Consider the following 16722-nt stretch of genomic DNA (forward strand, 5'->3'; position numbering starts at 1 on the left):
TCAGTTACAGCTATTTATTGCCCTTATATAAAATTATGGTTGCCAGAGCATGTGTGGCTTTGCAACATATATTATTATTGTTTAATAAATAAGTGAAAGAACGGCCACAATATGAAAATAGATGACTTTAAAGTACTTCTACGTGTGTTTGCTTACCTTAAGACCCAGATTCATACTTGAAGCATTAACCACAGGTAAGTCGGTGAGAGGGAACTCAAGAGTAACATCCTGATCCACGTCAAAGGAAACTGATCAGAAAAGAAATCACAATTATTTATTTATGCATTTAAATTCCTGCTGTTATATAGGGGTTGGCTTAAAGTCCATGTAAAGTAAGAATAAATATGTGTTCTGAGTGTGTGAGACCAAAGAAGAAACTGTTATTAACCAGCCAAAACTGAATGATTAAAAATATCGACATGTTTATGAAATGAATGTCAAAATCAGGTAAAAATTTGTATTCTCAGCTCCAGGACTGTGGGGGCGTGTCACTGAATGTGCTGAAGCCACACCCACTGTGGGAGCAGTCAAGCAGCAATTTTGAAGCGACTGAAACGTGTCAGATAAGTTCAGAAAATGACGTGACTAGCTTTGAAACACTCAGAGTGAGATGAATGAATCTCTATCTCTGCTAGGGGTGCAGGGGTATGCACAGGGTGGCCTCAGTGTGTCATCGAGCCACCCTTTAGGACCGCCCCAAAAATTTAATTTCAGTAATATATCGTTCAAAGTGTTGTTGTTTTTTCAGCAACTATTTTCCAACATATTTAATGTATTTTGAAAGAAATCTCAGAGTTGACTTTACATGGACTAAAGTAAAGTCACTCTTGGCCTGCTGCCATACCATTCATGGCCTGTAGTTGCTCCTCTATCATTACAATGGCTTCCTCCAGTTTAGGGCAGATCTATTGAGGAAACAAAAAAACAAATGTCCTGACTAATCATTACTGAACATCTTTAGAGGTTTCAACTAATTCTCATACAGAATATACCAAGCCTTCAGTGATAGAATACAGAGAAACACTCACATGTGTTTGTATTTCACCTCTGATACGCCCCTTGAATACTTCACAAATGGTTTGAAAATAGCACTATAGACAAATGAAAACACAGGGTTATCTTGCATCAGCATCACTCCTTTATCTCTCCTTCCCTCTGTTCTGTCGTACCTGGCTCCTCCATAGAACTGCCTGTCCACATCTCCAACATTGCGTCACAACTGACACTGGTGACAGACCGACGCCCGTCAGCATCTTTCCCCCGCCCACTACAGAGGTCACGCCACACAAATATAGCCAAGTTGAAGATCCCCCGTCATGTCTGAAGTACAGGAACAAAAAAGTGATTTATTAACATTTATTTATGCAACATGCACCTCAGTGAGTTAAACTTAAACTAACAATTTAATTTTATTTTATAAGCACCAAATCAAACAGCTGTTACCAAATGATACTGTCCATATAGAGCAGATCTAAACCGTAGTCTTTATATTATTTACAGAGATTCAACAGTTCCCACAATGAGCAAAAACTTGATAAGGAAAAACTTGCTTTTAAGAGGGGGAACCAAGCTCATGGTGGCATCTTCCACAACGTTGATTAGAAAGGGGAAAACTACAACAATGAATGTATTGGACCATTATGCTTTAATTTGCAGGTCTGCTAACCTCCTTTCTTTAATTATCTTCTTTTTGAGAGGGGCAATCAAGTTGAGTGTTGTTCAGTGAGCCTGCAGCACATTAACAAGATGATCTCTTTGTTAGAGGCTAAAGTTAGCCGATGGTCCTCTGTTTAAATCAGGCATGGCGCTGAAACGACAATGCTGATAGAATCACTTCCTTAAATTAGCTAAGCACTAACAGATCAACATCTGCTGTAGATGTTTTGCTGAAGTAGTGAGATTTTGTTATAAATAATGGAAGAGAAGTTTTATCTTCTTTGTTGTTTCCCCTTCATTTCTTCCTGTTTACCGTACATTTAATGGGTCATCTATTTTTTACTGCCGCACTAACTAACTTCCTTATAACCAGATAACAAACCAGGAGTTAGAAAACAAGTTAAATTAAAAAAAGGCAAACTCTGTAGTTCATAGACAGAAACCTAATGTTTTTTTTTTTTTAATTCTATGTACTTTGTATGTGAGAAACACCTCAGTGAAGTGCAGACTGCAAATCTCTGCCTCTCAGCTCAGTTTGCTGGTACTTTTACTTTCATTTACTGAAAGTGCAAGTTAAGACCCAAAGGGCTTATGCCATTAGGGGAAACAAGAGAAAGTAACCAAAATCACTGGTTTCTTCCTGTGCATGTGTACAAAAGCTTCTGAGACACTCATCCCGTAGATTTAAGATTTCACTCATATACGCTTTTGTTTGAGGTTAAACTGAATCGACCTTCAACCAATCTACTGACATCTTGATTCAGGATAATTTGACAGTTCTGGTTTTAAGTTCATTCACAGTAACAATGTTCATTATTCTTCTTAACCTAGAGATGACTGAAACAAAAGGCCAATAAAAACAGCAAAGATGATGTTCCACACATGAATACGGAGTTAAAAACTTTACAGCACCGAGACATTGACAGATACCTTCAAGGACACAACTTCCTTTTTTGATTGACAAGTTCTCTTATGAAAGACCATAATATCACTTCCTTATTAAGTCTTATGTTCATTGTCCTGTTCAAATCAAAGTGTGCAATTTTAAATCAAAAGTATCACCTCTCTGCACTTATATCACATCGCGACACGGACAAACCTGACTGAACAGCTGTGGGTTAGTGGCTTCATGAGTTTACATGTAAAGCAGAACTGAGGAAGACTCACATTATACCAACTGTGTCTTCCACCAGCCGGCTAGTGCAACGCTCAAGCCTGACATGGATGTCTTGAATCTGTGGCATCCTGATAGAACTCAACAGATGGCTCTGGAAGTCGCACTTTGTTATGTGATGCTGTGGTGCGCAGGAGGAGAAACAAGACAGGTGTAAATAAGTGTGAGGGCATGGTTTTCATACTACGTAACAGACAGCAACAAAATATTGAGGTTCAAATTCATGAAAATCATCAGACCAGCTATTCTTTTGAAGCATACTGCTGTGATAGGGAAGAAAGTAATGTACGTAACGTAATTTATTTACGAACACAATTTTGTAGTGAAAAGAACATATTCAGAACTGTCAACTGTAATCTTCCCTGTTAGTGTGAAGTGTATGGCGCCAGAACTTTACCGCTGATGTCAGGGAAAGTGTATTATTCAACCTATCCTGGATCCATCCTGCACCCACATGCTTTCCTGGGACAAACAGCACAAAAACACACACTTTTAAATGTTGTGAATGGAACTGTCTCATTATTGATCATGCAATGTCATTTTGTTGAGAGACTCAAGAAGCAGTGGCAAGCTCAAATGTTTTTCTTTTTTTTCTTTTAAGTCACTACTTGTTTGTTTCATCTTATTTAAACATGGGCTATAAAAATGCCAAAACCCTCCAGGGACTGTATTACAGCAAATATTTGAGTATGTATACATAGTTTGTTTGTTCCTATCAATATTTAGACATAACAGAGACATGCATTGTACTTGACAACAATGTGTCCCACCCATCTGTTGTGCAGTATAATAAGTCATAGTCATAAGACAGTGCACACACTCATATGATACGAGGGCCTACATGAACTTTATTGCCACTTCATTCTGAAATTAATTTTGGATCCACGTGGCAGCTAGTAAGTAGAATAACACAAAGTTCACCTATGACCTTTCATAGGTGTAAACAATTATGACAATTATAATATCACATTTATCTGGATTTGGCAAACTCATTTTGGTTTAGTAAGAGGAATGACTCATAAAACAATGATTCAGCCTCTTGTGTTTATAAAGCAACACTGTGTAACTTTTCTACCATCAAATAACTTGTCTTGCAGTTGCGTCTTTGGCTGTCATTGCATGAACTCTCTGTGATTTACAGAGTTCCCTGAAGGACAGTAAGTGAACTGCTGGGAAACGTAGCTGCTGTTAGGTAGGACTGTGAGCTCCGAGCATCCACCAGGAGGATGAGTTTTCAAGCTCAAGGCAAAGGTACGTGTTAATGGGTGGAGTGGGTGTTGTGCCAGAACCGGAGCTGGGCAGTGGGCTATTTAAACAAAGACCATAGGAGATAACAGAAGAGAAGAGAAAATGGAAGTGACTGAGAAAGAAGTTGTGCAGAAAAAAAAAAAACTGACTGACGGCCAAATGAATAAATGAAAGAAGCGGCTGGTTTGTATTGTTTTATTACACTTCTGTTTGTTAGCTGTTCGCAAAGTTTTGACTTGCAAGTTTGTTACCATAATAATATAATCCTAACAATAACGTACGTGTGCACCTGTCCACATTTACAGCAGTGATTGCACACCTAAATCGCATGTTTCTTTAAATGGATCTCCCTAAACATGGTATCACCTGTTTTAAACCATGCGGGCACGTTTTCAAACAAGTCTGAGCATGCGCTTGAGCATACTCCTGCACCCCTAGCAGAGAGATAGAGATTAATTCATCTCACTGAGTGTTTCAAAGTTAGTCACATCATTTTCTGAACTCATCTGACATGTTTCGGTTGCTTCAAAATTGCTGCTTGACTGCTCCCATGGTGCGCGTGGCTTCAGCACATTCAGTGACACGCCCCCACAGTCCTGAAGCTGAGAACACTAATTTTTACCTGATTTTGACATTAATTTCATAAACGTGTCGATATTTTTAATCATTCAGATTTGGCTGGTTAATAACAGTTTTAACAGTTTCTTCTTTGGTCTCACAAACTCAGAACACATATTTATTCTTACTTTACATGGACTTTAAGCCAACCCCTATATAACAGCAGGAATTTAAATGCATAAATAAATAATTGTGATTTCTTTTCTGATCAGTTTCCTTTGACGTGGATCAGGATGTTACTCTTGAGTTCCCTCTCACCGACTTACCTGTGGTTAATGCTTCAAGTATGAATCTGGGTCTTAAGGTAAGCAAACACACGTAGAAGTACTTTAAAGTCATCTATTTTCATATTGTGGCCGTTCTTTCACTTATTTATTAAACAATAATAATATATGTTGCAAAGCCACACATGCTCTGGCAACCATAATTTTATATAAGGGCAATAAATAGCTGTAACTGACCATTTGCTCATGTTTATTTAAAGGGAGAGTTCTACAGTATTAAACATCATGAAGAGCCTCCCTTTAAGCCCCAGCTTTTCGCCGTGCCTGAGCAGCAGGGCTACATGTTGTCAGTGGGCCTGTCTGAATTCACCCTGAACTCTGCCTCATATGGATACTACTTAGCCGGACTGTTTCAGGCCCTGATCAATGATAGCGTGGTAAGTGGAAGTGAAAAGACGCATGCATGTATAGAGGAAGAAGGCACAACAATTTAAGTTTGATTTTCACACCCATCTATTTATGCACTCCTTTATGTTAAGTACTTTTGTCTCTAAACCATCTGTCGTTAAGGAATGTTGTTTTATCATCTCAGATCCCTCCATCCTTACATATGCACCTAAATACCAGCGAAATGGGGCCTTTTATCCCTCAGGTAAGTTTATATGTACCACACTGAAGAGTTGTATTATCTTACTGGATGAATGGTTTTATGTTAGCCTGCACTTGTTGTCACATATCTAACATCTACAGACTTGATAAGAAGAAAACAGCCATGAAAATAAAGTCTGTCCTAACAATGCTTATCTGTAACAGATCTGCATGATGGCATTGTGGTTAACACTGCAGTTTTTGATCTTTAGCATCAGTATTGGACTTTGACCATTATTAAAGTTAAATATTATCTGGGTCGTGCTGGCCTACCTGGCCCCACTTTATATTTGTGATATCAACATTCAATCAAATGAAAAAAAAAGAAAAGAAAAAAAGTTTCTATGATAAAAATCAGCAATAGTATCCTTAAAACAATCAAATTGACTTCACAAGTCAGCCATTCAGGTGGTGTTAACCACTGACAGTATAAAGAATGGACAGTGTAAGCATGAAGACACTTGTAGGTTTGTGAAGAGCCGTTTTGAAGCTCAAAATTTGTGGGACCATGTTGGGTGTCCTGTTTCTTCTGCCTCCCCGCTAAAAGTCAGCAAAGATGTGGATCATCTGTGGGCCGAATGATGCCTGAGTGCTAAAACAAGCCACCCATAGTTGCACCTAGCTGTTAATCAAAGTGGCCATACTGTTAACTATGCATAACTTTAAGCCTTAATATAATTTGAACGGGTGAATTAAATAGAAATTCACCCTCAGTACAGTTGTCATGAACAGGAAAATTAGCTATAGAGACCAAAACTGTTTTTTGGCCCAGGCTGTTTATTTCTGCCGTGACGTTTTAAGATATTTTAAAATGTGGGCTCATGGAGATTGAAATGTTCAGTACCAGCCTCAAACGGCCATTTGAGGAACTGCAGTTTTTGGCACTTTAGCATTGGCTTCACTTCAGAGGTTGCCACTTGGTGACAACACAAATAATCTATATTTAAAAATATTCATACAGTAACTGTTTAAAAAAAACCTTTGCGCATACTTGTATAGATATTTTTTTCTTCTTTGTTGTCTCTCTGTTTCCTGACCCACTTAATCTGTCCTGTCCATGAAAACATGTCCTTAAAATGGTCAAATAATAAAATGAAATGTTTAACGTTCATGTTCTTTCTCTCTGCAGCTGCCCAAAATGTTTCCAGATCTGCTGATGAATCTGCAGGTTTATGCCAGAGATGCTCCACTGTTTTCATTCCAGCCTGGTGCTATCAAACTGGACTTCCACGGCGCTGTGAAGGCTTTTGCTATCCAGCCAAATCATACCCAGACCCCACTGTTCAATCTCAATGTTGTGAGTACTTTTCCTATACCTCAGAACAAATACACGTCTTTTTTCTTTCCTGATTTTCCTCTTTATGCCAAAAACATACTAAAGTAGTTGTAGAGATGAGAGTAGAAGTACATCCCCATTCCTGAGCACATCATGGGAGATTTTGAGGATTTTTATCACTCAAAGTATATACTCATTGGCTGCAGCTGTAATTTAAACCTTTGTCTTTCAGGACTCAGACTTCAGCGGTAAAGTGTGGGTTGCTGATGGTAAACTGAAGGCCTCCATGGGGATGAACAAGTGAGCATCAGCATGTTTCAAAACACACACCTGAGCTTAAGTTCACAAAGTCACACTGAAAGTAATGATACTGCTTCTTTTCAAACAGCCTCACAGTGACACTGGCGTCGAGTGAAGTGGGACCCTTCAAGGTAGAACACGTGATAAAAACTACATTACATTTTATGTTAGTCACAGGCACGCATATACAAACTGAGGAGAGTCAATCAGTGACTGTAACGTGTCAACTTTTATTTGCAGACTGACGCTATCGAAAAAGTCGCAAAATTGGGCTCAACAGTATTCATGGCAAAAGTGAACGGTGAGTTTTAAGCCCTGTTTCTACTACCTAGAACTTTCAGTCCCAGAAAATACTTTACAAATTAAATATATTAAAACCTTATTTTGTTTTTTCTGTCTCCTCTGCTCAAGGACATTTGGACAAAAGTGGTTTTGACTAAATTCTTTGAGTGTTGAATATGAATCTATTTGTCATCTTCATTGTGGTATAGAGCTAGAGCAAGTCTGTGATTCAACATACTGGAGGGTAGAAGATGAAAATAATGTATCTTTACTTACTTTGTCCTTGTCTTGAAATGTACATTACTTTTCTTTTTCAGAGATACTTGGCAAAGGTGCTGATTTGCCCAGAATGAAACAAGTAGTGCCTGTGAACACAGTTTTGCAGATGGACATGGTCAGTATTTGTAAAAAAAGAAACTTTAATGTTTTTTTAGTCACTGGTCTGACCATTGTCTTTATTCCTAACAGGGATTTATAGCCATCTTTTCAGATGCTCAGGTGTTGACAGACGGAGACTTCGACTGACAGACACACTGGCCTGTTTGACATCAAACATGACTGCTGTTCATCTCAGTTCAGATTGTTAAGATTTAAACAAACTGGCTCTGTCTACATCTGAGACCACATGACAAACATTTAAAAGCTACATCTAGTGGGCTGCTGGACAGTGAATGATTAACAAGCTTTCTGCAATACATAATCAGCATTTTCTACTCATACATTGCATATTACACATTGCAGCCTTCATATCAAATCAACAGTGATTAATCCTACACACATTAATCCTAAACACGTGTGTTGGAGGTGTATGGTTTAAAATCTTTAAAATCTTTTGAAATAAAATATTTTTTAAAAACATTCAGTCTGTCTTATTTGTATGAAATGAAATAAAGGTGTTGGGGTTATTGTGTTGGTTTTTTGTACATTTTACATACATATTTTCACTGATAGTGGTGCAGTGGTTAGCGCTGTGGCCTCACAGCAAGAAGGTTCCTGGATTAAACCTTAGCTGGGGCCTTTCTGTGTGGAGTCTGCATGTTCTCCCCGTGTCTGTGTGGGTTCTCTCCAGGTACTCCGGCGTCCTCTGACAGTCCAAAGACATGCACTTAACAGGTTAATGGTGACTCTAGGTTGTCCGTAGGTGTGACTGTGAGTGTGAATGGTTGTTTGTCTATATGTGCCCTGTGATGAGTGTACCCCACCTCTTGCAAGTCAGCTGGGATAGGCTCCCACAGTGACGCAGATGAGGAGGATAAGCAGTGGATGGATGGTAGAAAAATGTGGTCGAGTTGATTTTAAAGTGTGTGCAAGGTTTTGCTTGAGAGAATTCTGTCAGTGTGTGCTGTGTGCCACCGGAGGGCACCACATTTGAAAACATGCATAAAAACAATAGTGGGATCAGGATTTCACAAGACATTAATGTGCCATGGGGACCCAAATTAAAATTTTAACTTTAATTTAAGGCAATCTCTGACCCCAAGGAAGAATCAGTTTTAGCGATATTCAGTAAACATTACAGGCTGATTAAGAAAGTGTGAACATGTTTTGGACCTGAAGAATTCAAGGGGAAGTCAAGACATTCACAAAACACATCACCACAATATTCATGAAACAATGACATCTCTTTTATTTTGAAACATTTCAGTGTGCACTCTTTAGACTCCGTTACATGTTCACATTCTTGGAATGTAACACCAACAAAATATAAATATATGCCTATTTACAGCCACTGTTCCTAAAATGTTCCCCATAGAAAAACAGAAATAAATCACTTCACTGACTGGCTGGCTGACTGGCTGAAGGGTCAGACAGGCAGCAGACTGGACTTCAAACAGAACGATCCTGAGCCGGACAGGACAACACATGATGAGCTGGTTGGTTCATTTTTAAAGCTGAGCTGAACTGGATGCAGGTGTGAATAAGAGCAAAATACAGCAGATACATCGAGATCCACCGAACTAACTGAGACCATGACAGCTGAGCAAGATACTGACTGTAGAGCAACTTGGAAGCTGCGCTCCATTAATGGATACTGTAACACTAAAACAGCTCTATTAACTGTACCACAAACAGTTTTAATGTAAACTTTACTTAGAACTGTCCTTGTTAAAATTTCTAGAGAGAAGAGAAGAAAAGGGAATAACAAATGAGATTTATGTCGCCTTCATATCGATGTGTTCTTTATGAAAGAAGCAAACAGAGAAACTGAAAAACAGTCAACTATGTAGCACCTGAGTCTGCTATGAGTTAAGAAAGGGAAATGTAGTATAAAAACACCACAAGCTAACAACTTTTAAAACCATTCAATTAAACAGCCTTTGTCAATATTCATCAATACAAATATACCTTAAATAACACCATCGAACGACAGTATGAAGTACAGAGTGGGTTCGTTCATAATCATAAATTAAGTGTGAAAGTGTTTGGGGATATTAAACCGGTAGTTATTCTTCACATTTAATGTTGGCACACTCAGTGATCTTGAACGCAACCCTGCAGAGCTCCTCCTACAACACTGGTGAGCGTTCACGACACATTAAATAACATGTCGCTTGGTGGGTTAGGGTTAGGGTTAGGGTTACGCTCGTTTGGAAGGATTTCCCGCCCACTACAAGTCGTGTATTAAAGTACACATGCTGAAAATAAGTTAAACATTCAAGTATTCACATTCTCATACTATAACACTTAACTATATAGCACATCATCGGTGTGAGAGAAACGTACTTAACAAAGACAAGAGAGACTAAGAAATCAAGTCAATCAAGCTGTACCTAGAACAAGACCAGGACAATCAGTGCGGATATCTTTAGCAGATCAACCTATATTGGCAAATAAAAATGCCCTGTTCCCCTTTGTTTAGGACAGCCTTAGCTGGACTTCACCCCACGCCTACAAGTATTCTAGATACACACTGACAAAGAAAACTGGTCGACTTCCACCTGATGGCACGAGACTTTTAGTATCAGTGTCTGACCTCAAAATTTCAGCTACTTTTATAAGTTGTTGCAGCCTCTTTGTTTTAAGTGCAAAACAAGGTCAGCCAATACAGAAAGATTTAGTGAAACGTCACCAGTTCTCAACTTGTTAACGAGGATTTGGAAACAATAAAAAGAAGATCAGAGAGAGATGGAAAAGGGGGAAACTGAGGAGATGATGCGGAGGCACAGTGTGAATTTTCTTAAAAAGAGCTTTTACATCACAAGACTAAATCCTATGAGCTTCAAGTGCTGTCCAATTCAACCCTGTTTGTTTTTGTTTTTTTTAAACTGTCATCAGCTCAACTCCCCGTCACTGCCCGCACAGCGGCGAGTATCAAAACTCGTCGGCGCAGACTGCTGAGGAGGGACGAACAGCGAGTTCTTGTGACACACACACACAAACAAACGTATGTAGGGCCAAAGGATGGGGCTGTGGTTATTTAGGCTGTGCTGGCAGATGAGGTGAGAGGAAATGTCTGAGAGGTCCATGGGTTCATGATAGTGGACAAAGCAGCTGGGGAAGGCCTGGATCATTTGTCTGCAGCAGCTGCTGCCATGGGAACGCGCATAGTTCCACGAGCGGTCGCTGCCAACTCCTCGATTTCTGTGTTTAGTCGTCTGATGACCCACTCCATCGCCTCCCGACCCTGAGACAGACAGAGGACGAGTGTTACAAAACATTACGTGTAATTGTTATGGACATTGGGCCCTATTGTCATGACAAGTTAGTGGGAGTTTCAGGGGTGACGTCACCTTGTTGGCGTTGACAGAGATGGTCTTTGCCATGAGACCCTCGAGGTAGCTGCTGAGACTGATACCTTTGACACTGATCAGAGCCTCCTGTGTCAACACTGTCCTGAACAAGCAATCATACAAAGAAAAGAACAAAACATGAAGTCTATTCAATAATCTATTCAAACTACAAGACATTTTTGCTGAAAAAAGGCATCAGTAATAATAATAATAATAACAATCAACAATACTGCGAGTGCCAGTGACTTTTTATAAAAAGAAAAATGTATTCATTTAGTCATTTACTTTTCAGGATCTTGCGGATGTGGCTTGTATGTCAGCTTCTCGTCTACAGATACCAGGTTAGTGAAAGAGATCTGAAAGGGAAAAAAATATTATTTTTTACATACAATATTTTCATTGTCTGCAGGCAATTCAGTTAATTTAACAGCAGCTGTGGTTTGAAGAGTTCCTCTTTGCTCTAAAAGACTTCTCTCATTTTATTTACGAGTTTATGAGTTTATATATTCCCCTAATCGTGGAGTCAGTGACTCTTAACTCTAGCTTTCACAAACTGAGCGAGAGCAGAGAGGTTTTGTTTTGTGAGACAACTGACGTGGATTATGAATGATCGGTTTGCAAAATGAGTGCGGAATAAATGTCTGGAATAACCACGGCCAATTAAAACCGCCATCAGTAAAGTTTACAAAAATTTCGTATTTGGGCTGAAAGTAATTCATAATTCACTTTTTAGATACTTGCTACTATCAACACGAGACACTAAATTACAGAGTTTTGTGGCTTTAATATTTCTGATGATAATCTCAGTGACAGGTCATGTGTATGTTGAGGAAAACAAGTAATACAAGTCAAAAATCTGCCAGACAAATGTGTGTTTGTACCAAACCAATATATTGTCACGGACAAACATGACATGACAAACTGACAGTCAGGATGCAAAATGTCTTTCATATTGTGGAAGCGGTCAAAGCAGGCTAGTAAATGAACAGCTGAGACTGTGAGGTCCGACTGAGGAAACAGTTTGAGGAGGACTCAATCAGTGGATTTGCTCTGATAGTTGTATAAGAACTTTATTAGGAAATAAATCCTGCCATATCAGAGATATAAATACCAATGCCTGATTTGTGTTAACCACCAGAAATTCTCAGATACAATGTAATCACCTACTGGTCCTCGTACTACTGTATCTGAGATAAAGTATATCTTTGTATCACTGGTGAGCATGTAGCTGTTGATGCTTCTTTTTCAAAGTGTAAGTGATCCGTGTCAGTACTACTCACGTTTGTAGATTTCAGTTCAAAGGTCTTCTCCTTAGGATCCACTACTGAATGTTCTTGGACATAAGTGCATGTTCTTGTTACCCCAATCATCTGCAGGAAAAGGACACAACTCAGGCTTGGTTTAAAACAACAACAACAACAACAACAACAACAACAAAAAACTTACATTAGATTTGTTTGAGAGGAGAATTTATCACCAGCGACCACCACACAATTCATTCTGGTTATTTCTATCTGACTTGATCCCGACTCGTTCTGACTTCATGCAAACATCAGCAACAATGACCTCGCAAAGACAAAGCAGCTGCAGATTTGACGACCACAAAAATTCAGGTCATGATGGGGAACGCCTGCCTGATCTAAGAGCTGACTGGTTTAGAAGTTGCTAACAAGCGAGGATTTTTAAAATAGCATCTGTATTGATGCTGAGCCATGATATATAATATCTGACACATCAAAAACTCTTGTATTCATTTCCTCCCCTTGTGTATTTAAACTACTGATAAAGTCTGGACAGACAATTTATTTTATACAATGGCAAACATCTAAAGTGTGATGGCATAGCTTAATCTACATTTTCAAGTGAAATAATTGAGCCATGAACATTTTCATGATGATCACATGACAGTCTATATAACATTTTAACTGTCTTACATATGAAATAATTAAAACAGCAGTTATTGGAGACATGTACATGAGTACATGTATCTAACATCCTGTTAGAGCTGATGCTGGTTTAATGAAATGTTATCTATTTATAACATTTTATTAAACCAGCATCAGCTCTAGCAGGATGTGAGAGTTTATGTGATTTCCTGTAAAGACTGTGAAGGCTACTGGAAACTGTCCGTCTTGTCACCGCCTCCTGTCGTCACCAACTGCTCTCACAACAAGCCTATTATCAATCAAAATCAAGGGCAGCGTTTCTCTCATCATCTCACTTACAGACTTGGCCATGGCAGGCAGCCCCCACTCTGTGCTGAGCAGCCTGGTGCTGTGTAGCCGCCCCTGCGTGTCAATGCTTCTGTTCAAAACATCCACACCGAACACACTGGGGTTCATGGGGTTTGGGTACTTCTGCATTGCTGCCTTGGTCACCGTCTCCCATGGATGGCTGTTAAAAACGATATAAACATTAGAAACAGGAACGACACTCTGGTAAGGAACTGCAGATAGATATGAGTGAATGTTAACCAGCTCTGAAATACTTACACTAATTAAAAAGGTGGCGATATTAGTGCCTTCATTGTTTTATTGGGCACACAATATTGTATTGTAATATTGTTTTTTTGGCAGCTATGTGGACACATTCATACACATAGCACACACGTCCGTGATTAGTTACAAGCTCAAATTTGATAGCAAAAAGGAAACGGAGGTAAAAAATGAAACACTGTAATCGTGGCTCCAAACAGTACGGATCTGTTCAGGAGTCAATAATAAATAATCTTCTTATTGGTAAGCCTGCCTCCTGTGTAAACTGTCTCACATGATCACAGGTCACAATACTCTATTTTAACATCTGTCATAATGATGGTACATGAGAGGAGCATGATATTTTCTGAGGTGGTATGCACCTGGCCCATTTTTCATCACTGTAAACTCAAAACGCTGTCCGAAAGCAAACAAACTTCCCACTTTTAAATCTGTTTCACTCATCATACATAAAAACTGCATCGACTTTCACTCAGCTGGTTGCTTAAGATGCACATCATTTGCTGGTTTTTAGTAGGACCTGTTATAAACTTATAAACATCTCATGTTTGACTTCATTCATTCAGACAGTGGAGAAAATGACAAGACATGCTCTACCTTACAATCCTATTTAAATGACTTCCTTTCTATCTGACAGTGTTTTCATTGAAACACAGCTGCAGAGCCAAAATGGAGGAATGACCCAAACACAGTCAGGAGGAGGAGGAACGCCCCCTCCGTCATGGATTGATCTAGAAACTGCTGCAGATGATCACAAATGTCGCTCCCATTGTCACACAGTCATTACTGTGTGGTGAGCAGAAAATAAACAGACGGATCATTGTTGTTATTTTCATCGCAGGGCCTCTCTCTCTCTCTCTCTCTCATTATGTAATGCTCATAATGTCAGACTCAGGTTGTCTGCGTGATGAAGTCCCGACAAACAGCACATAGACCCCCCCTCATGATATATTGACATGTGGCTGAAATGATGCATTAAGCTTTAACGCGAGGAAGAAAACGACGCACACGGAGACGTAACTAGCGTAACTAGCCAAAGTTAGCTTGGAGGCTAACAGCAAAACGCTATAAGTTACCTCTGCCGGAGGAAGCTGAAGGAAAATGTACAGACTTACTAAAGAGACATGTATGACACAAGGTTGGTGACTTCATGGTAACCTCTTTGTGGCAAGTTACCTCTAGCTTACACAACTTATGTGCAACCTTAGCCGCTAAGCAGGGAGGCTAGCTGCTGTGACCGGACAGTGACGAGGAGCCACAAAGTTTTTACACCGAGGAAAGCAGCTGATCGCCGCGCGTCTGTGCGGCGTGTCACCGCGGACACACAGATACTCACTTGAAAATGTGCTCTGACGCCCAGATCTTCATTTTATTAGGCTTTTCTGTCAGGGCTCGGGAGCCGGCGACTGATGACAGCGTGACCGAAGTGAGGAAGGAGGGAGGAGGAGACAACCCTTAATGTAGTGACGACACGACATCTGGTGGCAGAGACAGGTACTGCACTCTGGAAGTCCTCCACAAAAATCATCATATTTACTATTATTTGTATATATATATATATATATATATATGGGGAGGGGGATGGCACATGGGGAGGGGGAGCCCTTCTTGACAGTGGTCAATATCTCACAAAACATTTGTATTTACCTCGCACCATCCGTTTAATAAATATTTATTATAACCTACTTATTTATATCTCACATCAATTCACATATTGGTAGCTTATTTAGCCTACATTTCACCATCAATCTACACTGCAATTTGTAAAACATATTCACAATATACACCATCAGTTCACATATTAACAATATTTATTCACATCCCATCAATTTACACTATTATTTGCATTACTTAATTACATCTCATACCATAAATCTACATCAAATCAATTGTATTATAAACTTTTTTTTTTACATGTCACAACATCATACCAAATATCAGCAGTCGGCAGTCATTACAATTAATTCACAACTTTCCAAATAGGACTTAGGTCTCTCTTCTGCCTTTCCTGCCTCTGTCTACATGCTATATGGTCTGCTGACCTCTGGGTCATAACCCACTTCTTAACATGCCTGGTTGGGTTCCACATGTCTAGTGGTGGACCCACTATAAACATCAAACAAGACAGATTGCCTAAGCCTCCATTCACAGAGCTATTTACACCTTTCATCATGTGTCCTGAAGTAGGCTACCTCTACCTGTCCATGTGAATAGTCAACAACCCTGCAGAAACTCATTTCACATTTGCAGAAATACTGTGGCAAGCTCTTGTGGAAGCATGCAGTGAGAGACATTTTTTTATTTCACAACTCAGGTAGTGCCACCATCCACAAATTTCATTTTTTTGGTGGTCTAAGCCTTTACAAATGAATCACATTGAATTTATGGATCCATTGTTGATTTACAGTTTGAAAGTGAGCATAGCATAAGATGGTTCATCCAGGAACGGTATGATATTAAGTTTCTAAATATTCAAATAAGTGATGCTCTCCTGACTTTCCCGCCTGCCATCAACCGTTTGTTTTTAGATCTATGGACGATGCAAGGCGGTATATATATTTTTTTTAATTTAATATTATTTCTAGTGGAGTGATGATTAGTTAGTGAGCAGTGTCTATTTTTTCATGTTTATAATCAAAACAAGTTGAAGTGAACAGAGCAGTCCTGTCTACAGTAATAATCAAATGTAAACTGATCGCCCTCCTCAGGCACGGACTGATAATCTGGCGTCGAGGTGAGGAAGCGGAGCTGAGCTCCGCAGGGCTCTGGCCCAATTTAATCTCTAGTTGCACCTGTGACAACTCGTCTCGACCACAATTTAGCTGCTTCCAGGCCTCGTTGGCGCAGTAGGCAGCGCGTCAGTCTCATAATCTGAAGGTCGTGAGTTCGAGCCTCACACGGGGCAGGTGTTTTAAAGCCAGACGCCACCCCAACACACTGGGCCAGACACATGCTCCATAATGTTCACTGTGGCTAGGTTTGAATGAAAATCAAGAACATCAAACAGAAGCCTTACATCTGGCAGTTTCCTGTGACAATGTATTGCCTCACATCAATATGGAATAGTGGA

At 39.5% G+C, this 16722-nt stretch overlaps 2 protein-coding genes and 1 non-coding gene across 3 annotated transcripts in view; 2 read left to right on the forward strand and 1 right to left on the reverse strand.

The window, feature by feature from the left end:
• bpifcl (BPI fold containing family C, like) overlaps positions 1–8284 on the forward strand; it is a 14708-nt gene extending 6424 nt beyond the window's left edge. Inside the window, exons 8-15 of the mRNA XM_027288448.1 lie at positions 5181–5357; positions 5513–5572; positions 6698–6865; positions 7077–7144; positions 7233–7275; positions 7385–7445; positions 7744–7820; positions 7895–8284. Coding sequence (XP_027144249.1) covers positions 5181–5357; positions 5513–5572; positions 6698–6865; positions 7077–7144; positions 7233–7275; positions 7385–7445; positions 7744–7820; positions 7895–7951 — 711 coding nt within the window. The 3' untranslated portion in view covers positions 7952–8284. The remainder of the gene's footprint in view (positions 1–5180; positions 5358–5512; positions 5573–6697; positions 6866–7076; positions 7145–7232; positions 7276–7384; positions 7446–7743; positions 7821–7894) is intronic.
• Positions 8285–9029: 745 nt separating this feature from the next.
• On the reverse strand, positions 9030–15136 carry LOC104926432 (PRELI domain containing protein 3B). The gene is made up of 6 exons (XM_010740290.3): positions 14989–15136; positions 13383–13551; positions 12438–12527; positions 11443–11513; positions 11158–11260; positions 9030–11051 (listed from the first exon to the last, which is right to left on the reverse strand). The coding sequence occupies exons 1-6, from the start codon at positions 15018–15020 to the stop codon at positions 10935–10937; spliced, it is 582 nt and encodes a 193-aa protein (XP_010738592.1). The 5' UTR covers positions 15021–15136; the 3' UTR covers positions 9030–10934.
• Positions 15137–16484: 1348 nt separating this feature from the next.
• Positions 16485–16557, forward strand: trnam-cau (transfer RNA methionine (anticodon CAU)). The gene has a single exon. It is a non-coding gene; the product is annotated as a tRNA-Met (tRNA).
• The last annotated feature ends 165 nt before the right edge of the window (positions 16558–16722 follow it).

The sequence above is a fragment of the Larimichthys crocea genome, chromosome XV (assembly GCF_000972845.2).
Source record: "Larimichthys crocea isolate SSNF chromosome XV, L_crocea_2.0, whole genome shotgun sequence".
NCBI classification, from domain to species: Eukaryota; Metazoa; Chordata; class Actinopteri; family Sciaenidae; genus Larimichthys; species Larimichthys crocea.